The 26,453-nt window shown below is 35.9% G+C and overlaps 1 protein-coding gene across 4 annotated transcripts; it reads left to right on the top strand.

Moving 5' to 3' along the window:
* The first annotated feature begins 619 nt into the window (after positions 1-619).
* Positions 620-26,232, top strand: LOC142522594 (protein MOR1). Of its 4 annotated transcripts, none has more exons than XM_075626083.1 (54): positions 620-953; positions 1,115-1,220; positions 1,338-1,461; positions 2,301-2,380; positions 2,471-2,648; positions 2,744-2,808; positions 3,411-3,493; positions 3,565-3,650; positions 3,759-3,872; positions 4,903-5,022; positions 5,464-5,566; positions 6,682-6,818; positions 7,104-7,169; positions 7,241-7,358; positions 7,462-7,502; positions 7,881-7,952; positions 8,188-8,292; positions 8,399-8,504; positions 9,374-9,486; positions 9,581-9,668; positions 9,960-10,060; positions 11,732-11,839; positions 11,940-12,045; positions 12,120-12,199; positions 12,286-12,435; positions 12,520-12,595; positions 12,669-12,793; positions 12,888-12,998; positions 13,080-13,229; positions 13,335-13,409; positions 13,493-13,574; positions 13,662-13,783; positions 13,855-13,956; positions 14,040-14,114; positions 14,463-14,558; positions 14,640-14,741; positions 15,365-15,466; positions 15,700-15,882; positions 15,970-16,081; positions 21,313-21,389; positions 21,482-21,561; positions 22,402-22,464; positions 22,593-22,716; positions 22,845-22,967; positions 23,048-23,125; positions 23,297-23,455; positions 23,530-23,688; positions 23,869-23,966; positions 24,094-24,250; positions 24,321-24,437; positions 24,542-24,637; positions 24,766-24,837; positions 24,922-25,213; positions 25,682-26,232. In XM_075626083.1, exons 1-54 carry the CDS (start codon positions 794-796, stop codon positions 25,933-25,935), a joined length of 6,072 nt encoding a protein of 2,023 aa, XP_075482198.1. In that variant the 5' UTR covers positions 620-793; the 3' UTR covers positions 25,936-26,232. The 4 variants fall into 4 exon arrangements, with proteins under 4 accessions (XP_075482198.1, XP_075482199.1, XP_075482196.1 ...); XM_075626084.1 differs by having other exon boundaries at positions 12,885-12,998; positions 24,094-24,190; XM_075626081.1 differs by having other exon boundaries at positions 12,885-12,998.
* The last annotated feature ends 221 nt before the right edge of the window (positions 26,233-26,453 follow it).

Raw genomic sequence — 26,453 nt, 5'->3', positions numbered from 1 at the left:
TTGTTTAGGTGATTTATTTTAAAAAAAAATCACATGGGCTATTTTCTTACCAAAAACCAAAATTTAATTCTCAACTCAGCATATCCGAGATTGTCAATTGAGAAATTTGTGATCGCTAATTTCAATTTTTGGAAAAAAGGCCGAAATTAAAACTATAACTTAGCTCATAACAAAAACAAATTTTTTAAAAATATAAATGATTACTTTATAAAAATATAAATGATTTTCCGAACATATTTTGAAATTCAAATGCTTTTTTTAAACATGAATTGGTGCTGTCACCAACTTCTAAAAGGAAAAACAACGGACATTAATAATTTTCTCCCATCCTATATAAGACCGTTCGATCTACTTAAGTTTCATCAACAATAACGATCGATGGTTCACAGCACATAAAAGTTTACACCCATCTCACACAGGAATGTTTCTTACTCGCGTTGGGCCTGACCTCTCTTCAAATTACACCGCTCAACAGTAACGGTGAATACACTCATCCACGCGCTTTCCGAAGCTCTATTTGTACGCCGCTGTGCAATAGGCTTAGTGCTTCGGTGAACTTCACGCGCTGATGGTCTCTCTTTATTTTCAAAACGTAAAAAGAATAAATAAAATGCGCTCCTGTTCTCTCTCTCATTTCGAAATCATACCGCTCCCCTCTTTATACACCTCCACACCCGACCTCATCCGAGAAATTGCCGGCGCACGGCGGAGTAAGGGAGGTATTTATCGGCGTAATTCGATTAGTAGGATTTTCTGTGGATTAACATCTCAGGGTGTATCTAAAAAGTAGGAAATGTCGGAGGATGAGAAGTTGTTGAAGGAGGCAAAGAAATTGCCATGGGAGGATAGATTAACCCACAAGAATTGGAAAGTGAGGAACGATGCGAATATCGATTTAGCCGCTGTTTGCGACTCCATCTCGGATCCCAAGGACCCGCGCCTTCGTGAATTTGGTGAGGATATCGATTGATTCTTGCTATAGATCTGATTTTGTGATGTTTAGTCTACATATGACTGCTCTTTCCAATGAACGGGTGAATGTGGAGGTTTAATGCCAGGGATCCCGGTGTTTAAATATTTTTAAAAAATTTCGACTTCCCTTTTTTTTGTTTAGGGCCATTTTTCAAGAAGTTGTTGGCGGATTCTAATGCTCCGGTGCAGGAGAAGGCTCTCGATGCACTCATTGCTTTTTTGAGAGCAGCGGATGCCGACGTTGGAAGGTGGTTTTGTCAGAAATTATTGCCGCGTTCTTTTATGTGTTGAATTTACTTGTTTTAAAATTGGGGTTTTGGAATGTTGACGTTGCTGAGTTTGTTAACTTTTCTCATTGGGCCAAGGTATGCGAAAGAGGTATGCGATGCAATTGTGGCCAAATGTCTAACAGGAAGACCGAAAACAGTGGAGAAGTCACAAATGGCGTTTATGCTATGGGTTGAGTTGGAGGCTGTAGACACTTTCCTTGTATGTCTCAAATTTACAGTGACAACTGCTTGGGGGTTTTTGGGACTAGATTTTAGTTTAATGTTTCAAACTCTCTGCAATATTGTCTTGTGGTTATATAATTAAAGTGGAAATCTTAGTGTCTTCGTTTATTCCGTAATCTATTCAAATTTGCTTGTTGTAAAAGGGTTCAGAACGTCAGATGAAGGTGAGTGCATGTAATATGCATGTAAATGTAAGAGGTAAGAACAAAATGGATTAGTTGCTGAAAGAGTTGATATGTGTTAGTTTACGGGTATTAGTTTTCCGTTTGATGTTTAGGACAAGCAATTCAGCTATTACAATATGATTGAGTATTGTTAAGGACTACAATACGCAGGGAAGAACTGATATTGACCATTAGTATTTTTTAGAAAAATCAGGAGCTTGGCTGGAGATTTTCCACATGTCTCTAGTTGCTTATGATTGCTTTTAGATAAAAGAATGGCCTATTAAGCTTGGTTCTTATCTTCCATGAGGTTTCTATGTTTGTATTGCAATCGAACTATGTTGTCTCTCGTATGTATATACTTTTACACATTCATTGTCTGAGTCATGAATCGAATCTTATTATAAGGAAACCAGGTTTTGAACGAGGTCAAATCTATTTAATAGAGCGGTATGTGTGATCCTATCAGAATCCTTCCTTAGTTAACCTTGAACACTTGATTTGCTTGACCTTTAGCAAGCGTCTACGACTCTACGATCAACCTACCTTTAACTTTTTTTTTCCTGTGGCTTCGTTAAGAGTTAGTTGTTATTTTTAGAAAGTATAGTTGGTAACAGGGTATTTTAATTGGATGAACTTGGTGTATTTGTAGGATGCCATGGAGAAAGCGATAAAAAATAAAGTTGCGAAGGCAGTTGTGCCTGCAATAGATGTAATGTTTCAAGCTTTAAGGTGTGCACGTGATATCTGTTGTCATGTTTTTTTAAATATTTCATGTGTTTGGTTTTCTTCATTACATTGACACATGGTTGGGTGAATCAGTGAATTTGGGACAAAGATAGTGCCACCCAAAAAATTATTGAAAATGCTTCCCGAACTTTTTGATCACCAAGATCAGAATGTTCGTGCTTCTTCCAAGGGGCTAACACTAGAGCTTTGTCGTTGGATTGGAAAGGAACCTGTCAAATCGATATTGTTTGAAAAGATGCGAGATACTATGGTATGCTTTTGTAAAGTTGGTTTAGATTATTCTCTCGTATTTATCCCTTGTTTAAGAGAAATACTCATATCTTTATATTCTCTTGTAATATTAAGAAAAAAGAGTTGGAGGCTGAGCTTGCTAATGTACTTGGAACTGCAAAACCGACGCGTAAGATAAGGTGATATTTGTTTTCCTCTCCATGACAATGAAATTTATGTCATTTCACTTGTATTGGAATTTCTCCTCTTTTAAGTCTGTTATTGTTTGGTGGTCGTTCTTGTTGTCTTTTTTTCTGCGAATATTTATTTATATTTGCAAAGTCTGTCATGCTAATTCTACATAAAAGCAAATGGATCTTAGATTAATCTGGAACATCATGTGGCACCTCGTGGTTTCTGGTATAAGTATGTGTTTGTTTATGAATTGGATGTTGTTTATGGGTCAGCTAAGATCCCCCTTGTTTGATCTTGGTTCTCATGTCTTTGGTTCTTTTCTACTTTTTCATTTTTGTTCCTCGCTTCCTCTCAGCTGAATTAGTTATGGCTATTATAGTGTTATTTTCTTGTATTTTGTGACAGGCATATCCAACTTGTGTCTGCTTTCTATTTTCTTATCTCTCACTTGGTTAGATTAAAGTTGACTGTTAGATTGGAGTATTTTTTTTATTTATAACTGTAATTATTCTTTGCTCTCGGCTTGATTTTAGGACTTTGAGGTGTAGAACGTTCTTTGATTTTTTCTTCAAAGTATTTTATTCTTCATTTCTTTGTTATTTATCAGATCTGAGCAAGACAAGGAGCCAGAAGTAGAAACTGCTTCTGAGGTTGTGGGAGCTGGCCCTGCTGAAGGAACCGTAGATGATAGTATGTGCACATCAAGCTGAATTATGAAACCCTTTTGCTGTGCTTGATCTGATGTATGTGTTTTCTGTTAGCTCCTCTGGAGATAGATGAATATGAACTTATTGATCCAGTTGAAATACTGACACCTTTGGATAAGTCTGGATTCTGGGAAGGAGTGGTAAGTGGCCCACTTGTAAATCATTTGTTATTGAGCAACATATCTTGTCACTGGTTCTGTTTTTGCCATTTTTTTATTTAAATGTACTGGTTGCTATTTATTTTTCAGAAAGCTGCCAAATGGTCTGAGAGAAAAGAGGCTGTTGCTGAATTGACCAAACTTGCATCCACGAAACGGATTGCCCCTGGAGATTTTTCGGAAGTTTGTCGAACATTAAAAAAGGTCGTTACCCCACTTTGTTCAAGTATTTTTCTGGAAATTTTTTATATTCATTTTTTTCAGATATAATTTTTTTGGTGATGATGTGTCAAGCAATTGGGTCTTTGTTGTTTGTTGCTGATTTGTGCTTCAAAAGATGTGAACCAGATTCAAAATCTTCTAAGTAACACTTTGTGTTCAAACCTTCCAAAATCATTCTGTCTTCCAATTTTCATATTGTGTTATAACTAACTGCAACAGCTAAAAATTTTCTCTGATATTGTGTGGTGGATAAGCGGTGATTACGTAATGGATCATGTAGGTTTTCTAGAAGACAATAAACTTCCTCTTTCTAAGTTTATTTTCTTAATGTAGGTTCTGAGAAAACCACAGCTGTTGTAAACATAATTGGTTGTTGAGGATGTCTACAATAATTAAGAAGTTGATGCTGAAGGGAGAGCATAAGATATTTCTGATTGAGTCTTGCCTCTCATTGTGTTGGCTTTTCGATAAAAAGAAATGTGAAATGGAGGCCACCTCAGATAAAAAACGCATTGCATTAGTATAGTGGCACATTTTGCTCACCTTGTGTCAAATTGTCCCTGAAATTGGTTTGTTTATACAAAATGGGTGAAAATTAATTTATGAGATCGTGTCTAAACCAAAACGTTTGGGAAAATGATTTTGAACCATCTGCCATCAAGTTAGTTTTATTTAGGTGCAGTGGCATGTATTATCATTGATCCAAATATTCAGCTATGGGGTCAACAGAAGCACCTTTAATGATGGCAAGGGTATGAATCTTTCCCATTGGTAATGCGATCTCACCTCTACCAATTCTTAAGTTCCGGGATCGGTCTTTTCTGTTTCATATGAACCATATAAGATCTCTATGTTTTCTGAAAACACTTTATATCAAGTCATTTTAGTATTTTGACATGCTTTATCTCTCTTTTTCACTGCAACATTCTTTTGCTGTAACATATTTTTTTGGACTGGCCATCCAAGGATGTTTGATGTGTCTATTGAATAAAAAACTTTTTGGACTTTGCAGATTATTACGGATGTAAATATTGCTGTTGCAGTCGAAGCAGTACAAGCACTTGGAAATCTTTCAAGGGGTCTAAGAACCCATTTCTCAAGCAATTCTCGTGTCTTATTGCCCATATTGCTGGTTAGAATTATTCCTCTGCGTTTATTTGATTTCAAAGTTATGTAGTGCAATGATGGACATGGGTAGAGGGATGTCACAGAAAGTATTACTCAAAATGCTGCCAATGAACTTTTAATTTGCTATTTAGTCATGAGAGGTGAATGATTGTATTATGGAGAAAATAATTCTGAATTGCCCAGCAATGATTGTCGTCGTTGATTTACCCAACTCCATGTGTCCTTGACATGCATTCTCTGAGCAGCAATCCTTTTTTTTTTAAAATGATATAGAAGTAAAAATTTATAAATCTGCATTTGAGTGCCAACATCAGAACTTTCTTAGGTGAGGGTACTTGTGCCTTTAGACTGCAAGCAAAATTCTGAAACACTCATTCAATGATGAAATTATGATTCTATAACTGTTGTGCTGGTTTAGTCGAGCTTTGCTTTTGTTTATGTATAGGAAAAACTGAAGGAGAAGAAACCAACTTTGGTGGAGGCACTTACACTAACTCTTCAAGCAATGCACCAGTCTGGATGCTTAAATCTTACGGACATTGTTGAAGGCATGCCTTATGTTTTTAATATGTTCTTACACTAAATGTTTTCTGTAAAATTTTCATGACGCTTCCGTATTTTGCATTTTACATCACCTTTGTTAGATTGGTTGACCTTGCTTTGCTTTTATGAGCACTAATAATGTCAGTTTTCTTTCTTTTCACTCTTTTCCTTGTTTCTGCTATTTATAGTGTTCCCATATTTCTCACATCATTGTGGGGCTGTTGTTTTCCATCTTTGTCACATCTTTTTGTAGTCCTTTCTGAAAATTCCATTTTTTTCATTTGTTGTGAAACATGGTTTTATTGATTTCATGTCAAATTGTGTTTCTTATTTCTAACCGAGCCTTTAGTGAGTCTGATTTGGCAACTTAAAATTGGTTCTTTAGACAAGTTTTTGATTTTTATCTTGAATATAAGAGCCTCAGAAGTTTCGGTAGCTGCTTCTAAAGATAGTAGCATTGCAGAGAGTTACTGCCAAGAAAATGCTGGCAAGGATGAAGGGAGATATTTTAAGAGCGAGGGAATAAAGCCTTCCAACTCCTGTTGAAATTTGTACTTTTTGTAGCTTTTCCATATCACTCATTTGTCACAGTAATAAAGGACCTTGATCCATCTATCAAGTGGGTCTTGGAGAATGAGCCATCCTATTCTATCTACTCTCATTATGCCAGTTTCATTCTTGGGTACCCTACATACCAACCTTTGACCATTTTGTAGATGGTTTTTAAAGTGAATTGATTTTGGGAAAAAACACATCTTACCTAAAAATAGTGCAAAACTGATTCTCGTTTAAGGTCACTCTGTACTCTGTAGTTACGTGTTCAAATATTTCTCACATTTTTGTCTGGATGTTCCGTAAATTAAGTATTGTCTTGGTGAAAGTGTGGTTTTCATGTTGATAGTCGATGTAATTTTATGGACTTTTCAATTGATTGGCGTGAAATCCATTGTGAGTTACTCTTTCTTGTACATTCTTAACTTTTCTGTTCTTTTAATTTGCTCAGCATGACATTTTATCTTGGGTTAGCATTAAAACAAAGACTGGTGTGAGTTTTGGATGTCTGGTTCTTAAATGTTTTTAGAAATTGAGAAGGCGCTGACCACAACTTGTTTTATTACAGATGTTAAGACAGCAGTTAAAAATAAAGTTCCTCATGTTAGATCATTGACGTTGAACTGGGTTACCTATTGTATCGAAACAAGTAACAGGGCTGCTATTCTTAAAGCGCACAAGGAATATGTTCCAATCTGCATGGAGGTTAGTAAATAGCAGCACAACTTGACTGCAACACATGCTGACTAATCTGTTTTAAATTGGGTTCTATTATTGCTTTGCTCTTGCTCAATTTGAAATCGAGTTGTCTTACAAGCATGGGTGTGAAATTTGTTTGCCTAAATAATGGTCTGTAGACCTATTATCATATTACTGCTCATGAACTTGATTTTTGACATCCATGAAGCTGCACACCTACATATTATGAAGAATGGTCTCAATATTCAAATTTCATAATTTCGATATTGTGAAAATGATTTCTAACTGCAGTGCCTAAATGATGGAACACCTGAAGTGAGGGATGCAGCATTCTCTGCTTTGGCATCTATTGCTAAGGTATTTCTTCAGGGTTTCTATCTCGATCTATCAATTTGTTTAATCTCACATGCTCAGTTTCTTTTCTTTAGATGGTTGGTATGAGACCTTTAGAAAAGTCGCTGGAAAAGCTCGATGATGTTAGGAAAAAGAAATTAGCTGAAATGATTGGAGGATCGACGGCGGACCCATCCACTGTTTCAAGCTCAGGTTTAGAATTTAATGTTTGTTATCTGCATGAGTGGGATAATAGTTCCTTTTTTTATTTGATTGCATTTTCTTAACATTTATATGGATTCAAAAATAATTCCAGCTGCCAACCTATCTTCTGGGAGAAGTTTGTCTTCCACCGAGGTTAGTATATGTTGTACTTACTGGAGATTTCAGTGTGGTTTTTAGATTAGTTCCATAACTGATACATCTGAAATACTTGCAATTTTACTTGTTTCCTTACATATTTATTGCTGCTCACAAATTGCTCATCAGTTATTTGCTCTATGGTATACATTTTCATGAATGCTGGAAAGTCAAATGGACTCCCGTGTTATAAAACAATAGCATGTATAAAAGATAAATTGAGGTGGCATTTGAGTTGTGCATCTTTTCGCTTATCACAGAACAGCCTATGGCCTTGTCTATTCTGTCGTATGTGCTTTTAATAATTGTGGGTTCATGATGTTTGTTACTAAGGTGGTTGTTGGATCCTACATCGTGTCTATTTTATGGTCACAGGCTTCTGATGTATCATTTGTTAGAAGATCAGCGGCCAGTATGCTTAGTGGGAAGAAACCTATTCATACAGCTGTAAGTTTTTTCTTAACCAGATTTTCACTTCCTATTGACTGTTTTTAGTGGGTTATCAATAAAAATTGCAAAAGGAAATTAGGGAGCGCAGGACCTCACTGTCTTTCTTCATTCTGTACTTGGTTGATGATTCTTTGATCTCCCTTTTCATTGCCATGGTTCTGAGATTTCAGCCTGTTGCTTAATTATTGATTGTTTGCTCTTCCTTTTCGTTGCATCGCTTCCAAATTTTCAGCCAGTTATCAAGAAAGGTTCCTCCAGTAAATCGGTTTCCACCAAGAAAGGTGATGGAGGAGGACAATCAAAAGTTTCAAAACCTGCAGAACCTGACGATGTAGAGGTAATTAATGGACATGTCCTGATCTGATTATAGATTTTTTGTAATGCTAGCCGGTATATGATAATACAAGTTCATTTATTTGATGTGTGGCTCTCTTGATTTACAGCCAGCTGAAATGAGTTTGGAAGAGATTGAAAGCAGATTAGGATCCCTTATACAGTCAGATACAATTTCTCAGTTGAAGAGTGCTGTTTGGAAAGAGAGACTTGAAGGTCTGTATCATTGAGTTACTGTTTCGACATTTCTCTTTACAACTTTATCTCTCTAAGTTTGCAGGAATTTCTTCTATAGTTATGTCATTGGCTTTGGCAGTTAATGCTGAAGGTTTCTGGGCAATTTTTTGTTAATTTTGCTTCCAATGTTTTCCCATTTGTATTTGTAGTGCTCTTTTCTTTTTTGAGAAACTCTGTTTTTGTGTTTCAATCAATTTACATTTGAACGTCGACAAAAGAAGCTCTCTAAATGACAAGTTTTTACCTCTTTTTAAGTACTGCGGTGACTTCTTGAATGTTGAATCATATTTATGTGCATTAGGCATTAGTTTTGTTAAAAAAGTTTTCCATTGTAATTTCCAATGCCTAGATTATTCCGTATTGTGATTGATTGTTTAAGACAACTTTGGTTTCTCTGAGAAATGATCCCACCCTTAACTGTATACTAAACATGCTGATTTTTAATGATTTTTTTTTGCTGTGTTTTAGTGTTTGGTTGCTGTTCTATGTTGGGGTATTCTTTTATGCTAATGTAATTCTATTTGTCAAAATCTATATTTTAACTGCTTAGCTAATGTGGTGGTTGATTTGATTTCTGATAGTTAGTGTTTTTCAACTCCTGGTCTCGTGAGCATCATATAGCTTTGTTGAGTTTATGTGAATCCTTGTCCAATACATGTAATTTCTTAAAAAATGGTGAATTTTTTAAGCTCGGAGAGTTACTAACATCGAACTCGGTGTATTTGTCTTTTCTTTGAGATTCACAGTTTTGACTATCATGATATCTTGAAGTGATTAACCAAGTAGATTGCTTCATTGTCTAAGTAAAGCATGGTATTGATATTTACTTTATAAATTGTTGCTTGCAGCTATTGTGTCTTTCAAAGAGCAGACGGAAGCAATAATCGACATCAACCCATCAGTTGAGGTTTTGATCCGTTTACTTTGTGTAGTTCCTGGTTGGAATGAGAAAAATGTTCAGGTATGTCTGGATCCTTACGCTAATGTTCTTAATATAGCTGCAATATTGTCACTTGAATGAATGAGCTTATCTCTGGTGGGATGTTGATGAGCAGGTTCAGCAACAGATTGTCGATATCATCACTCACATTGCCTCAACTGCATCAAAGTTTCCAAAAAAATGTGTTGTTCTTTGCCTTTTAGGTCAGCTATTTTTTAATCCTTTATCCTACTGATGTTGTTACCTTGCCACTATAGTTCCTTTGCCTTTCCCTCGATATCAATCTTTATTGCTGTCACTTGTGTAGTTCGATCTTCTTTTTCATCCCATTGACAGCTACTAGAATTGGTTTTCCTGTGTTATTTACAGAATCAAACATTCTTATTTTCTTTGTTATCAAATGATTGACTCTGTTCTTTGCTCATATATAAGTTGAAATAACTGTAGGCTTTCACCAATTTCTGAATTTTGCAGTGGATTTAACTTGTTGATAGGTATCAGTGAAAGAGTTGCTGACATCAAGACTCGTGCTCAGGCCATGAAGTGTCTTACTACATTTTGTGAAGCTGTAGGTCCTGGTTTCATATTTGAGAGGGTACGTTCTTCGAAATGCTGCTGTTTAGGATGTTTTGGCCTAATCCCTCTCTCTCTCTCTCGTTTATTGTTTTATATTTAATCTGTGTTACTGTTGAGGATCCTCGCTAAAATTCTACTTTGGTACTGGACTACTGGTGGTGTTCTTTGTTCATCTAGTGAGAAGATTGTTGGGGTGTGTTTCGACTATTAATATTTAAACACTATAACAAGAATGAACTGGAAATAACTCAACCCTCAACCGCACACTGCAAAAAATAGATAAGCTTCATATTTAACTTTGTTGAATCTCCTGAAATTGCAGTAATTTCAAAGGGTAAAAGGAAAATCAAGAACTTTCGCCCCCGGATAACTAACTATTTGCTACCCTGACTTAGGCCTTGGATCTTATTCATTAACCTTGCAACGTGGACTTACTTCTTGGGTTGTTGGGGTTGCCCCAGCTGTGTGATTATTTGGGCTTGCCTCTGACCCTCTTCTTCTAACAGAGTGCATCAGTACACAGATTGCGCCTCCCTATTCTGTGGAACGTCTTGCGATACGAGGACTATTATTGCAGTAATTTAGTAATTAGTTGCCTGCACTTTTAAGAAGAAAAACCTAATGCACTGTTATATTCATATTTCTTGAATCTTCTCTTCTTGTCACTCTTCAGAAGCACAGAGACAACCACCGCTGATAACAGCCTTAGACTTTGACACCTCTGCTAGCTGACCAGCTACACCTTTTGTTTCCTGCTATTCACCAGAGGAAAGAAAGCGTTAAAAACTCCTGTATTTCTTAATTACTGTTTTGTAGCTCATTCAGTGACTTTCTCGTAATGACGCAACCACTACTGATACCAACCTTTTACTTTGTCTCTGGCCTTCTACTAGCTGACCAGTTTTAAATTTTTGCTATTCGCCAAAATAAAGTGGTAAAAACTCCTTATCCTTATTATTGTTTTCTAGCTCATCAATGACTTTCTGGTCACAATTATAGGAATCAATGAAGTTAGCACCAGTTTTATAGGGTGTAATACACTGAGTGGTAAAACTGAGAGGTGTTGAAGTTTGAATATTTAGATGGATACGATAAATCAATATTTGTATCTTAAAGTTTATTTTGATTAGGTCTCTAGTAGGATAAGACTACTTGTTCAAGTGATCTAGGAATATAGAACTCTATAAATAAGTGCTTCGTATCCTTTATTTTTATCCTGATAAAATCGGCTCTTCCCAGCCCATATGTTTTCTTCTTTAATTACAAAAGGTAATATGAATATAGGTACCCAAGTATTTAATACCCCTGGATGATATACGTTGACCCTTGGTTGATTATAGCTTCTATCTTTTTATTCTGGGGGCTGAGGGTAGAAACTCAACAAAGGTGATGATAATTGTTCTTAAGGTGAAATACCAGAAATAGTTTATCCGAACATCTCAATTCAAAAATAGATTTTTGTGGAAGATACATAAAGAAGAGTTGACAATGAAAGAAAAATGAAGCTTATTTGCTTCATTTTATAAATGATATCGAGACCTTGATAATTTCTGTACTCAATTTTCTTAAGTGAGATGGTAGAACTGTTGATTCATTTTTGAATAATGCATGTACGGCAGTTATTTGTTGCAATTTGATTGTTTTAGTTCCTTTAACAACAACTCTTCTGGACATTTTTCTTTTGTGTCAGCTTTATAAAATTATGAAAGAGCACAAGAATCCCAAGGTTCTGAGTGAAGGACTATTGTGGTTGGTTTCTGCCGTTGAGGATTTTGGTATTTCATGCATTAAACTGAAGGTTCGTCAATCTCTTATACACTAATTATTACTTCTGATTTTATTTTCTTCAGATTTGTGCACAAGACATGTTTAATATCTGGTGTTATTTGTTTTTACAGGATTTAATCGACTTCTGCAAGGATATTGGTTTGCAATCTAGTGCTGCTGCCACTAGAAATGCTACTATCAAACTTATTGGTGTTTTACACAAGTTTGTTGGTCCAGGTGATACATGATTTTTCTGATCTTATTCATGGTATTGAAATGTTTACAGGACTGACCGGATACTTTCCTTGCAGACATTAAGGGATTTCTCTCAGATGTAAAACCTGCTCTTTTAAGCGCGCTTGATGCTGAGTGTGAAAAAAATCCTTATGAGGCAATATTTAGTTGCTGAATGATCTTCCTTACCTCCCTTGAATCAATCTACTTTATGCTTCACATTTTTTATTTTGTTAGCTGCAGGGGACATCAGCAGTTCCGAAGAAGACTGTGAAAGTAACCGATGCTGCATCATCCTTGGCTTCTGGTGGGCTAGATGGCCTACCACGCGAAGACATAAGCGAAAAGATTACCCCTACCTTGTTGAAAGGCCTTGAATGTTCTGACTGGAAGGTATAATGTTGTGAAGATGTGATTGCTGTGAAGTTTGTAAGCCATTTAAAGTGCCATATAGTTACTGATTGTAGTTTGCCCTAGATCCGTTTCGAGTCAATTGAAAGTGTTAACAAAATTGTAGAAGAGGCCAACAGACGTATTCAACCTACTGGAACTGGTATAACTAATGGTTATATTAAATAAACTATCACATGTCCTTTGTATAATGTGTTGAATTGTTCTTCTTTCAGGGGAGCTTTTTGGAGCTCTAAGAAGCCGTCTGCATGACAGCAATAAAAACTTGATCATGACAACTTTGTCCACTATTGGTGTTCTTGCATCTGCCATGGGACAGGCAATCGAGAAGTCCAGCAAGGTTCATTTCTCTGAATTCTGCTGTCATCTGTTATCAATTTTCTCAGAACAATTTTGTTTTGATTCTCATTCTATTTTAATGTGGTCACTAGCAGGGTATTCTATCAGATATTTTGAAATGCCTTGGTGACAATAAGAAACAAATGAGAGAGTGCACTCTGAGCACCTTAGACGCTTGGCTTGCTGCTGTTCATCTTGATAAAATGGTTGACACTAAAGAACTTCTCTCGTTTCCTTCTCGCCTCTCGCTTTTTCTAATATTTATAATGTGGAAGTTTTTTCTTTAGGTCCCTTATGTTTCAGCTGCTCTTACTGACACTAAGCTTGGTGCGGAAGGGCGCAAGGATCTCTTTGACTGGTTATCTAGACAACTTAGTGAATCGACTAATTTTCCTGATGCTATACATATGCTAAAACCTTCTGCGACTTCTATGACAGTATTTATTTCTTCATCAATTTTTTTTTTGTTTTTTTTGAAAGTTTTCATTGTTAGCATTTGTCTGTTTCAGTTTTACTTGACATATTACTTGGTTAATCGCCAGGATAAATCAGCAGATGTTCGTAAAGCTGCTGAAACATTGTTTGGTGAAATATTGAGAATTTGTGGACAAGAAATGGTATGTGGATTGCAACTGCTTTACTGGAAGATCTTTGATTTCCCACAGAGATAATTGTTTGGTCCCATCTATTCTTCTCGCAGGTGACCAAAAATTTGAGAGATATTCAAGGGTCTGCTTTAGCTATTGTCATTGAGCGATTAAAGCCACACGGGGCTTTTCAAGGTATATCGTTTATCTTCTTGAGAAGGAAAAAGTTGTTTTGTATCTTGTAGTTGCTTTTTCAGTGCTTAGCTTTTTGCTGGCATGCAGAAAGTTTTGAGCCTGGCCGGGCAGCTTCTTCTGGCTTGACATCCAAAAACAGCTCGAAAGTCGGAAAAGCCAATGTTCATGGCGATCGTGCATCACGACATGGAAACAAGGCCGCTCCTACAGTATGTTTTGAATTTAAGTGCTATTTTTTGAACTATTAACATGCTGTTTGAGCCCAATTTGGTCGTTGTAGAGAACTCTTTCTACGAAGGGCTCAAGACAAGAGTTAATTATGTCCGTTCAAGATATCAACTTGCAGTCACAGGCTTTGCTTAATGTTAAAGATTCAAATAAGGTATAAGTGGTGAAAATTGATTCACAGGAGCTTTGGTGCTCTGTGTGCATGCTACATATATGAATTGTCTGATTCTCGTGCAGGATGATAGAGAGAGAATGGTTGTTCGCAGATTTAAGTTTGAAGAATTACGTTTAGAGCAAATTCAAGATCTCGAGGTAATTTTTTTCTTTATGTTTATTTATTGCTTGGTTTTGGTTCTTTATGCTGTAAACTTTCTGAAGTTTGATTTTATTTTTCGACCAATAATCATTGTGAACCAAAAATTCCAAACTAATTGCTAATAGCATGATTACTGAAGTGAAATAAAATATATTGCTTTCAAAACCTAAGTTTTGATCCGCAATCTTTAAGTTTGCAACTCCTTGTAGTCTCAGTGGACGAGACAGCTTGTGATCATGTCTTTCATGGAGGGATAGGATATCACTGCCTAATGAAATTTGTTACTAGTTGTCATATTATATTTCTACTGAAATGATCATTAACTTCTTCTTATGTTTCATTAGAGTGATGTCACGAAGTACTTCCGAGAGGATTTGCATAGGCGGTTGTTAAGCGCGGACTTTAAGAAGCAAGTTGATGGAATTGAGATGCTGCAGAAGGTATTTTTAGTGTCAGTTTGTGGTTTTGCTTACATTTCTACTTATTGGGCCACTTGACATTGTATTCTTTCTGCGTTGCAGCCCCTTCCGGCCATGAGAATGGAGGTAATTGAAGTCTTGGATATACTCTTGAAGTGGTTTGTGATGAGGTTCTGTGAATCCAATACATCATGCCTATTAAAGGTAAAACCTAGTTACAGAAAAAGCTATCAGTAATGATTAGGGCATCAACATGACTGGTGGTCTGTGCATTAAGTTTTATTTATGTTGTTCTGGGTAATGTACCAGCTGGACTACGAGCCATAAAAAAAAACAGTTTATTTGTTTTTTAAATTTACTAAATTATAATAAGAGGAAATCTGTCCAAAAAATTAGAAATTTTAATCAAAGAAGATAAGTCAAAACATAATTTTGTTTTTGAAAGGGTCAAATTTAATTACTATCAGGATTTTAAATTTTTAGCTCTCCAGTTTTGTCGCACACCAATAATTTTTACGAATTCTAACTTCTCTCTCTCACATGGCACACTGATGTGTGGAGAATTTGATTTACTTAGATCGACGAATTGTTGTTTTTAGTATTGATAAAAGTAAATCTTATTTAACTTTTCTGTTAGGAATAAAATTGTTCATGCCTAGTTTTTAGAAGTTTGAATATTTTGAATTATTAATGAGTGATCAAATCCTTGTGTCGTTGAACATACTAATATATAGATCAAATGCTAGAGTATCTTTAACTATTCTGATTTTTCATTCCCTTTTGGAACTGATTGGATGTCACTCACGTTCATTGAAAATGTTGACAAGGTTCTGGAATTTCTACCTGAACTTCTGGACATGTTGAAGAATGAGGGCTACACAATGACTGAAGCAGAGGCAGCCATTTTTCTTCCTTGCTTGGTTGAGAAGGTAGCAATTATTTTGGTTGTCTGTGGAAGATGCTTTCATTAGGCATTATCTTCAATACTTTATTTTCAGGGCTGTCAATACTTATGATTGCTTCCAAAAAATTAAGTTGCCTTTTTATTTAAAATCCTTTGATTTGTATTTAGTTTTTTGATTGTAATTCTTGTTTATAATATCTAGTTTTTATGCATTTCATTTTCCTTCCGATCTTAACCACAATAGCTCGTGGGTTGCAGTCTGGGCATAACATTGAAAAAGTAAGAGAGAAAATGCGAGAGTTGATGAAGCAAATGATCCACATGTATTCGGCGACAAAAACTTTTCCTTATGTTTTGGAAGGTTTGCGTTCTAGAAACAATAGGACACGGATCGAATGTGCTGACCTTGTCGGATTCTTACTCGATAATTATGGAGCTGAGGTAATTTTTTAACAAGACATGTTATTTTGAGTTTTGATTCATTGCTAGTTTGACATTCTACAAGTTCTTTATTTATTTCATGTTCAGATAAGCGGGCAGTTAAAATCCTTGCAAATTGTTGCAAGTTTAACTGCTGAACGAGACGGTGATGCTAGGAAGGCTGCTTTAAATACTTTGGCCATCGGATATAAGATTCTTGGTGAGTTTTATTTGCAAATAGAAAGACAAATTTCATTAGTAACAATGTACTATAGTGTGTAGTCGTGTCTTAATCTTTTGAGATGAATGTAGAAGAATGTGATTGATCATTTAAGACAGGACCAAGTGTGGGGCCTCGGAACCGACACTATTAGGTGATAAAAATATGGGCAAATTTAAAATTTATTTATTGTTTTAAACTCATGTTCATCATTTTTTTAAAAAAATCTGGCAGCATTTCCTCTTAAAGATGAACATATAAAGACACATAATACATGTCAACTATTAATCCAAACAGCGCGAACATACTTATCCCAAAATACAATTCCTATCAGGGAAAAAAAAGGTGTTCTCCAGAAAATAATCACATAAATAAATATATCAACAGCATGTCAACAAAATATTTGTAACATCTACATAACAAATCCTAGGCATGCTTATAATCCATAAAAGATAATTATATTAACACGTATGACAAAATCCTAGTATCCAATCTCACTCTTAACATTTCTCTTTTCCTTTCCACGAACCGCTCTCTGGAAAATTCGATCCCGTATTATCTATTGTCAAGCAACATACAAATAAGACAGTAGCCTGAAAATCGTTTAGTGCAACCCCGTATGAACAACAATAATGAATACGAGCAGTAAAGCATAGAAACGTAAACTGAAAATTGAAGTTAGAATAGAGAGAGAATTGGTGAAAACCGTATATTTCTTATTCTGAAATGTTGAGTCTACAAAGATTAAATAAACAACTAAGGAGACACGATAGCCTAATCCTAGGAATTTAAAATACAAAGATACAAATAAAGATGGATATAAAATGATAGATAAGTTCCTATCCAACTAAGTAAATAAGATATGATAAACACTCCCCCCTCAAGGTGGGTCGTATAGATTTATCATTCCCAACTTGGAACACAATTTAGCAAATGTCGGATGGAACGTAGCCTGTCAATATGTTTGCCACCTGTAGTTGAGTAGGAATGTAATAATCCCATCCTCAATCTTCTCACTAATGAAGCGACGGTATACCTCAACATGTTTCTTCCGATCATGGTATACCGGATTCTTTAATATGATGGTAGCTGTTTGATTATCTCACATCAACTCAATTGGGGAATTTTCTTCCATTTTTAACTCGATTAGCAATCTTCTGAGCCACATCCCCTGACATATCCCATGGGCCAATGCTCTAAATTCAGTTTAATGACAGAGTTGCTTCTTACTTCGCCATGTCACTAGGTTCCCCATACGAATGTATAATACCCTGATGTGGAACGTTGGTGTGTAAGGGATCCAGCCCAATCAACATCATTGTACACCTTAATTCTTCGGTCTGCAGTCTTCTTGAATAGAATTCCTTTACCAGGAGGCTCTTTGAGGTGCCTCAACACACGATATGTAGCAGTCATATGTTCCTCGGTCAGGTTGTTCATGAATTGACTGATAACACTTCCCACAAATCCAATATCTGGTCGTGTATGTGCCAGATATATTAGTTTTCCCACTAAGGGACAGTCACCTGTGTCACTGATGTTCGGATCCATTGGAGTGTCTGCAAGTTTACACCTTAACATTCATGTTTCTTTCAGAAGGTCACTAACATATTACATTGAGAAATAAATTTACCACCAGAGGATCTTGGTACTTCCATTCCCAGAAAATATTTTAGATGCCTGCGGTCTTTCATCTAAAATTCTCCATTGAGGCATGATCTATTTCTTCTTTGTGATTCCCTGTGAGTACAATGTCAGCCACATAAACAATAAGAATTGCACTTTTACCTTCCCCGGAGTGTTTCACAAATAATTGTGGTCGGTCTAACATTGAGAGTAACCAACTTTCTTTAACACATTCATGAATCGATAAAACCAAGCTCTAGGAGATTGTTTAAGCCCATACAGAGACATTCGGAATCTGCACACCTTTTTTACTGTCAGTTGAGATTCAAAACCAGGTGGTATTTTCATGAAGACTTCTTCCTCAAGATCACCGTTAAGAAATGCATTCTTGACATCGAGGTGGTACAGTGGCCAATCAGAGTTAACTCCAATTGATAGGAGAACTCAGATAGTGTTGAGACGAGTAGTTAACTCCAATTGATAGGAGAACTCAGATAGTGTTGAGACGAGTAGTTAACTCCAATTGATAGGAGAACTCAGATAGTGTTGAGACGATCAACATGAGCAAATGTTTCTTGATAGTCAGTGTCGTATGACTGAGTGTATCCCTTGGCTACAAGTCCCGCTTTTAGTCGTTCTATACTCCCATCAGATTTATGTTTGACTGTGAAGATCCTTTTGCACCCAACCGGTTTCTTTCCTAATGGAAGATCAGTGACGTTCCATGTGTTGTTATTTTCCCATGCCTTTATTTCATCAAAGACAACAATTTCCAATTTGGATCATTTAAGGCATCAGCTATGGTGGTGGGAATCTGGACCTGAACTAAATTGGGTGTCCACACATGAGCTTTGGTGAATAATCCCATGTGATTACATTAACTCCCCAACACAGAGTTGAAATAATCATGGGCCCTATCAATAAGTAGCACACGAATATGAAAAGAAAATTGTGTTTTGATCATTGGATGGAAATGTTTAAAGATATGAGCATTTTGTGATTTATTTTTCATGAGGAAGACTCAAGATAGACGTGTGTGATAATCGATAAATAAGATAAACCAACTAGTCCCGCTAAGGTTGGGTGTATTTGATGGTCCCCAAATATCATTATGGACAAGGGAGAAAGACGAAGATGGTTTATAACAATTGAGTCTAAAAGTTGCACGTGTATATTTGGAAAACTGACGGACATCACAATGAAAAGAATAGACATTTTATTACGAAATAAGTTGGGAAACAACTTCTGAAGATACAATGGATTTGGATTACCTAAACGGTAATGCCATTATAAAATATCCTTGATCTTATTCAAACTTAAAGCAGAAACAAATGAGGTAATGATGGTGGGGCAGAAAGTTTGTCCAAGGGAGCATCTGTCTTGAAAATGTACAATCTCGCAAAAAGTTCAGCACTTCCGATCGTCTTCCCCGATGCCACATCCCGGAAAACACACAAATTACCCAAAAACTTAGTCGAGCAGCCAAGTTCATGATCGTAAATAGTCAACGAGTTGTGTTATCAATACCAACATCTTAGTTACTGTGTAAAATATATATGTGCTCAATCTTGGCTCAAATATCTTAATAAAATCTGAATACATTAACATGATGCCCAAAAGCCAAGACAAGAACCAAATATAGCTAGAATCTATAAAATTTCGGCATACAATTAAACAGACTTCTAAACTTCATAACCAATGATTCTAGCATGTCAAGACCTCAATTTCAAACTCAAAACATTGCTAAAATATGCCGTACACGATCAGTTTTCAATTCGTGCCCCAAGCCGACATGAACTCGGAAATAGCTCAGCCTCTTGCCAAAGATTTACATATTCTTGTTCCAATTCATTTCTAAACATCTCAAGCTATTTAAAATCATCCCAAGGAGCTCATATACTACTGGAATTTCGAAATCATGGCAGCCAACGCAAAACCCTTAAAGATTCAAGCCAAAATCAACATATGAGCAAAAGATAATTCTGTTTTTCACTTTAAATATGACTTCATTAACATAATATCATCCTTCAAACACTTAATCTCAAGGCTGGAGAAATTACCAAAATTTCAAACTCGAAATGCCAACAATTTACTTATGTCAATGCGTAGCCCACGACTGAAACCAAAGTTTGGATTGTTCAAGAATCAGGTTCTTAAGTCATGTCCATCCTAGAGAGAATGAAGTCTCAAAAATGGAGGAAATGAGCGAATTTTTCGTGGGTATTGTCTTATTTAATGACCAAGTCAAACTGTGAATGGTAATCTTTTAAAAAAAATGCTTATTCTTGCTTCCTGCACAGACTGCTTATAGCTCTTTTTCTGAAAAATCCGCAAGGAATTCGGGAAAATCTAAAACATGAATGTTGTAGCCACTCAAAAGAGCTTTCCATAGACACCGAGATCATTCAATTTTGGAGTTGAAATGAGAAAGTTGTGTCGTTTCTACTAAAACGTGTCACTGATAGTTTTCATATTGAAATTCTCAACTTCATGCCAATTTTTCTATATTTTCCACTTCGAGTTAGCTTTCCCCCTAAAAATACGACTTGTAGACAATGCAAGCTTTGCAAAACATCAAGAATTATACCATTTGGACTTGAATTCGTGGAGTTATGCTCAATCTAACACAACTTAGTCTAGCACTACGAAATCCGGTTTACAAATCCATCTTTTCCAACTTTGTTTTCTTCAGTCTAATGCCTTGAGAATATATACAATTATATTATGGTTTATAAATTTCTAATATTAAACCAGGCTTAGAGAAATTATTTCATTCATTGTTTTTTATGCTGTGAAAAAGTCTTTGGCACTGGGTAACATAAAGATGACGTCTGTACATGTGCTTTCAGAGTACTCAATATACACTTGAGCTCATATATCATCATGAAACTGCAGTTACACCCAGAAAGGAAGCTATCTTTGATGTTTACTGTCCGCGAAATTTTATGCTCCTGGAGCCTGGACCTAAACTATTTTTTTTTTAAAAAAAACTGTTGACAATTCTCACGTGAATATGTCAAAATATGTGCTTCAGTTTAATTCACAACCCAATTAATATAGTTTTTCCAAAATAAAAATTTTTAAGAGGATTTTCTGTAGCGAGTGCTTTAACTTGGAAATATCCGTCATGCTTTCATAAATATTGTTTGGAAAATCCATTTAATAACACCATGATGTCTCTGATTCAGATAAGTATCGATTAGTATATCTAGCAACTAGCAATCCAGATATGCACGCCAATGCACTCCCAGTTTCTCTGGCTTACTGAAAAAAACTATTCTATAATAGGTCCCTACTCCTTTGGACGCATTTGATAGATCTTGTTCAAGCACACACCCGAAACAAAAAAGGGCCTAATTCCTGGTGGCCTACAAAATATATAGGCATTTATGTGTGTTTTACAAAATATATATCCAGATGTGCATGCCAATCCAGATACAGTTGTTACTGCAAATAGATAATATTCATTTCCGACCACACCTTTTGAAAATAGAAAGGAAACTCATGAATATGAAACATCTTTGCTTTTTTCCTTGTAATGAACTGCTTTGGCTCTTTCCTTACCCAGTTTTTGTCTAATTTTTTCTTAACTATTTGTCCATCAGGTGAAGACATTTGGAGATACGTTGGTAAGCTTACTGAAGCACAACGAAGTATGTTAGATGATCGATTTAAGTGGAAGGTTAGTATATTATTATGCTAACCGTTACCCAATCTACTATTATTTATTCCTTCCCAGTCAATAAAGTTAATTCATTTACTTGCAATTGCAAGGCTCGGGAGATGGATAAAAGGAAAGAAGGAAGACCAGGGGAAGCCAGGGCTGCTATAAGGCGTTCAGTGAGAGATAATGGGTATGTTTTATTCATAAAGATGGCGTATAAAAAGCATGTTGCTTGTATTTATTTGGATTTTTGTGTTATTATGTTTTCATATCAAGTTAAGTAGTTACATCAACTCTCTAGATGTGGCAGGACCTTATTGGTGAGGAAATTGATATGACGGAAGAAAACTACAAATCATTTGAAATATTTAAGTTCATATTTCCTAGAATGATTAAAGATTTGTTTTAAAAAAAGTTTACTAAATAAAAATAGCAGTACCCCCATGCTCATTGGATGGCTATTGGTTACACCTTTGGTTGCATAATATCAAACTTTAGTCGCATCTTATATAATAAGCCATTTATATCTTTCATTTCTGAAGTTTTTTCCCACTTTCCAGTATTTGGTTATTGGAATAAAAAAAATCATCGTTCTTATGATCGAGGGGTTAGTAATGCTTTTGCAATCCACTTAACTAGAGGAAGAAGATTTTGGTTTTGTTTGGTTTTGTTTTGGGAATTTTCCCCAAGAGTTTTGCAGAAATAAAATATATGCTTAATTTTGTTTCTAGGAAATAGACTACAACTGTAAATGTCAAATCATATAAGAATTTATTGAATAAAATTATTTTAAATGATAGATTATAATACGACTGTATTTTTTGGAATGATGAGAAATTTGGTTAAAAGATATGCTAGGAGATGTGAGGAATTGATATTTGTTTGGGGAAAGAGAATGAAAATAAGGATTGTGTTTGTTTACTTTTGGGTGATGGAAAATTGTTTCCCTAAAATGAAATAAAACTATTCCATAATCATCATCGTTTTACTCTTTGATGTTGCAACTTCGTTATTGTATGATGACCTCCAGGTCTGATCTAGCTGAGCAAAGTGGGGTAGTTGCTCGCTCTGTGGCTGTCCCAATGTTCAACAGGTGTCTGATGTTATTTATCTTGTTCAATCTGAAGGAGGATATGCATAACCACTCACTTCCCCTTGAGCACTTCATATTCTTATAAACACCTGCTTCTCTTCTTTCTATTTACTTTTTTTTTATCCTAGGGAGAGTTATGGTCATCTTGAAGTTCAAACAGACAAACTTCCAATTCTTCAAGCATATTCCAGTATGGGTCCCACAGACTGGAATGAAGCTTTGGATATCATAGCTTATGGTTCACCTGATCAGGTTGGTTTTGAGTTCCTATGTTGGAGTATCATGAACGTTAATCTAGATTAAATGACTCTACAATCTTAATTTTGACAGCATTAGGAAATAGTATTTGTCTTACTCATGAATTGCAATTTTGTCAACAGTCTGTTGAAGGAATGAAAGTTGTGTGCCATGAATTGGCACATGCAACTGCTGATCCTGAAGGCAGCAGTATGGGCGATGTAGTGAAAGATGCTGATAGACTGGTCTCATGTTTAGCTAAAAAGGCAATCACCTTGTTTATTTCCTTTTTTTGGCAGCACATCCTATTTTATTCCATGTGAACAACTCATATATTTTGTTTCAGATAGTAAAGACTTTTGACTTTAGTCTCAGTGGTGCTTCATCAAGGTCTTGTAAATATGTCCTGAACACTCTCATGCAGGTAGAGGCTCTCCTTTGTCTTTCATAATTTTTCATGCGGTTCCTGCTCTTGTCTTGGTTGAGTGTGTAAACGTGAACGATTTAATTTAGAAAGCTGAAAATTGGGACAAAAGATGGAGATTCAGTCAATTTTGCATAAATTACAATTTCGAAATCACCCTTGTTGATGCAGATTTTTCAGACCAAGACACTTGCTCACGCTGTGAAGGAAAGCACGCTTGATAGTCTCATTACAGAACTATTGCTTTGGCTTTTGGACGAAAGGGTTCCACAGATGGATGACGGCAGTCAACTTTTGAGAGCTTTGAATATTCTGATGTTCAAGATTCTGGTAAAGCTTGATAATAAAGTTCGTCTACAAGGCAATAGCGGGGTTTTTTAAAATATGTAATATTTGATCTTCAGGATAATGCCGACCGTACTTCATCCTTTGTCGTGCTTATAAATCTCTTGCTACCACTTGATCCATCAAGATGGCCATCTCCAGCAGCAAATGAGTCACTTGTTATTAGAAATCAGAAATTTTCTGATTTGGTTGTTAAATGTTTAATCAAACTTACAAAGGTGACAGTTATTGTTTAATTTGGTTATTTTAGTATCTGTAATGAGAACTGCTCTCTTGCATTAAATATTTTATGAAATGTGCAAAGCTAATAATGTTCTTGATCATCAGAAAGCATAGTTTTATTTACTTATTCGTTTGAAACCTGATGATTTATCTACACCACTTTAATATGGATATAGGTTTTGCAAAGTACAATATATGACATAGACCTTGATCGCATTCTTCAAAGTATCCATATATATCTACAAGAACTAGGAATGGATGAAATACGGAAGAGGTACTAACTTCTCTCTCAAATTAAAAACTTTTCTCCTAGCTTGATGATTATGTTATGGGTGACTGAATGTATAACGTTTACATACTCTCACATTCATACTACTCTTTGCTTTATGAATTTACTGTAGAGCGGGGGCTGATGACAAACCACTTCGAATGGTTAAAACTGTAATGCATGAGCTTGTTAAGCTTCGAGGAACTGCCATAAAGGGTCACCTTTCCCTGGTACCAATAGATATGCTACCTCAACCTATTATTCTAGCCTATATCGATCTGAATCTTCAGGTATATATGGAATACTTCTTGATAATATGGTAGCTTAACATTTCAACTAATTTGCAAGTTACCTCTGCAGACCTTGGCGGCTGCTAGAATGTTGACACCATCTGGGCCTGTTGGGCAAACTCACTGGACTGATTCAACAGCCAATAACTCAGCACCTGCAACTCACTCCGCAGATGCTCAATTGAAGGTACCTGTTTTTGAGACCTGATCTCGAGCCATGTATTTTTCTTGTCAGTTTCTCCTTTATGTTGCACATGTATTTTCCAATATAACTCTTGATGTGTGTGACAGCAAGAATTGGCTGCAATCTTTAAGAAAATTGGTGACAAACAAACTAGCTCAATCGGGTTGTATGAACTATATCGCATTACACAACTATATCCTCAGGTAAATTGTTTGCAACACAAGAAAAAAAATTTACTCTGTCTTACATTAGTTACATAGAGACGTCCCACCTATTATCTTTATCGTTTATTTCAACCTTTATTTAACTACAATCTCAACTCTGGTCGCAGGTTGACATTTTCGCTCAACTGCAAAATGCCAGCAACGCGTTTCGAACTTACATTAGAGATGGTTTAGCACAGGTCTGCATCATTTTTTCTAAAAGAAGGTATTTAAAAATATTTCTTGAACTTGGTTGCGTGATGTTTAGTTTCATTATCTGGCAGATGGAGAGAAATGCCGCTGCAGGAAGGACGCCTTCGAGTGTACCCCTGTCCACTCCGCCCCCAGTGACACTCAACCCTTCTCCAAGATTTGGAGCTCTATCTCCCGTAAATACAAATTCATTAAGTGATTCAACGAATACAAATACAAGAATCGAACCCACAAACTTCACTTTACCACCATCATATGCTGAAGATCATCGACCTGTTAATACCGTCTCACCAAGAGGTCCCACTTCCGATCAATCAGTATTCCAGCATTTAGACGAGTCAAGAACTGACATACTACCATCAGGTATTATAGCTTTTCTTAAATTTCTCATGACTGAATGAAATTCTGCTCATTTTCTCAAATTCAAGCTTGAACTTGAAATTTTTTTAGCCTGCTCAAAGCTCAAAAAATGAAAGCTAAAAAAATGAGCTGTTTTGCCTGAAGTGAAATCGAGATCAGTTTGGAATTCGAATTCAAACTTGATTCATGTGGTTTTAATTTAACTATGGAATTTTATGAATCAGATGTTTAAATATGGGCCGAAGTCAATTTATCATTTATTTGTTCATTACTAAATTTGAATAAAGTAATTCAGGCATGAAAGTGTGTTTGAACTTGTTAGAGCTCGGATTGTGTTCAATAGTATCGGGAAATCAAAATAAAATTCTAAATGGCTTGAAAAGTGGATGAGCTATACGGTTCTAGTTATGAGTGTTGCCAACTCGTGCTTCAGTGTGAATAAGATCACCTTATAATTTACTTTATCTGCAGTTACAAACGGTACATTGGATGCAATTAGGGAAAGAATGAAGAGTATCCAATTGGCAGCAGCTCAAGTGAATCCTGAGCCAAGGAACCGACCACTGGTACAAGTAAATGGAAATATTAGCCATCCATATGGGGCAGAAGGGCTCAGTGCCAATAATCCTACGCAGAGCGGTATCCTTCCTATGGATGAGAAGGCGTTGTCCGGCCTACAGGCTCGTATGGAGCGATTAAAGAGTGGATCATTCGACTTTATGTAATAAAGCTTACTCTGAGCTTCCTTGGTGATTATTTCTTGTCAGCAGTGATGATAATCTTAAATGGCAATTCGAAGTGGCGAGTCCTCTTCATTGATTATATATTCAGGTTCTAGGCACATGAATGTGACATACAGAACTCTAAATTTTGTGTAGTTTTGATGCGGTAGCATTGATCTTAGATGGAGGGCAATATCCTATGCTATCATACATGATACGTGTGTTTTGATGTTTGTGATTTCTTGTTTCTTGGTTTTTTCCCTTTGGGAAGGGGATAATAATATAGTTAAGTCTCGATTTGATCGCATATTTTTTCAAATCTGCGTACGTTGGATATTTGTGTGTAAAGGTTTTTCGATGTTTTGATATACGATTTTTAACTGTTTGATAAGAAAAATAAATGAGAGAGACAAAGGGTAATATACCGACAAACCTAATGAGCATAACCTTAAAAAAACGAAATAAATCTTCAGTTGTGTTTTCTAGCTTTAAAATATATAATTTTTTAAAAGGCGCCTTGA

Source organism: Primulina tabacum, chromosome 13, assembly GCF_025594145.1.
Source record: "Primulina tabacum isolate GXHZ01 chromosome 13, ASM2559414v2, whole genome shotgun sequence".
NCBI classification, from domain to species: domain Eukaryota; kingdom Viridiplantae; phylum Streptophyta; class Magnoliopsida; order Lamiales; family Gesneriaceae; genus Primulina; species Primulina tabacum.
The sequence above is the reverse complement of the archived record's forward strand: the minus strand, read 5'-3'. Positions and strand labels throughout refer to the sequence as shown.

Bases quoted from the DNA above. Each gene is read 5' to 3' on its own strand.
- LOC142522594 (XM_075626081.1), top strand. From the start codon at position 794: ATGTCGGAGGATGAGAAGTTGTTGAAGGAGGCAAAGAAATTGCCATGG. The intron at 3,873-4,902 runs GTCGTTACCCCA...TGGACTTTGCAG, and splicing joins TTTGTCGAACATTAAAAAAG to ATTATTACGGATGTAAATAT. The intron at 5,023-5,463 runs GTTAGAATTATT...GTTTATGTATAG, and splicing joins TCTTATTGCCCATATTGCTG to GAAAAACTGAAGGAGAAGAA.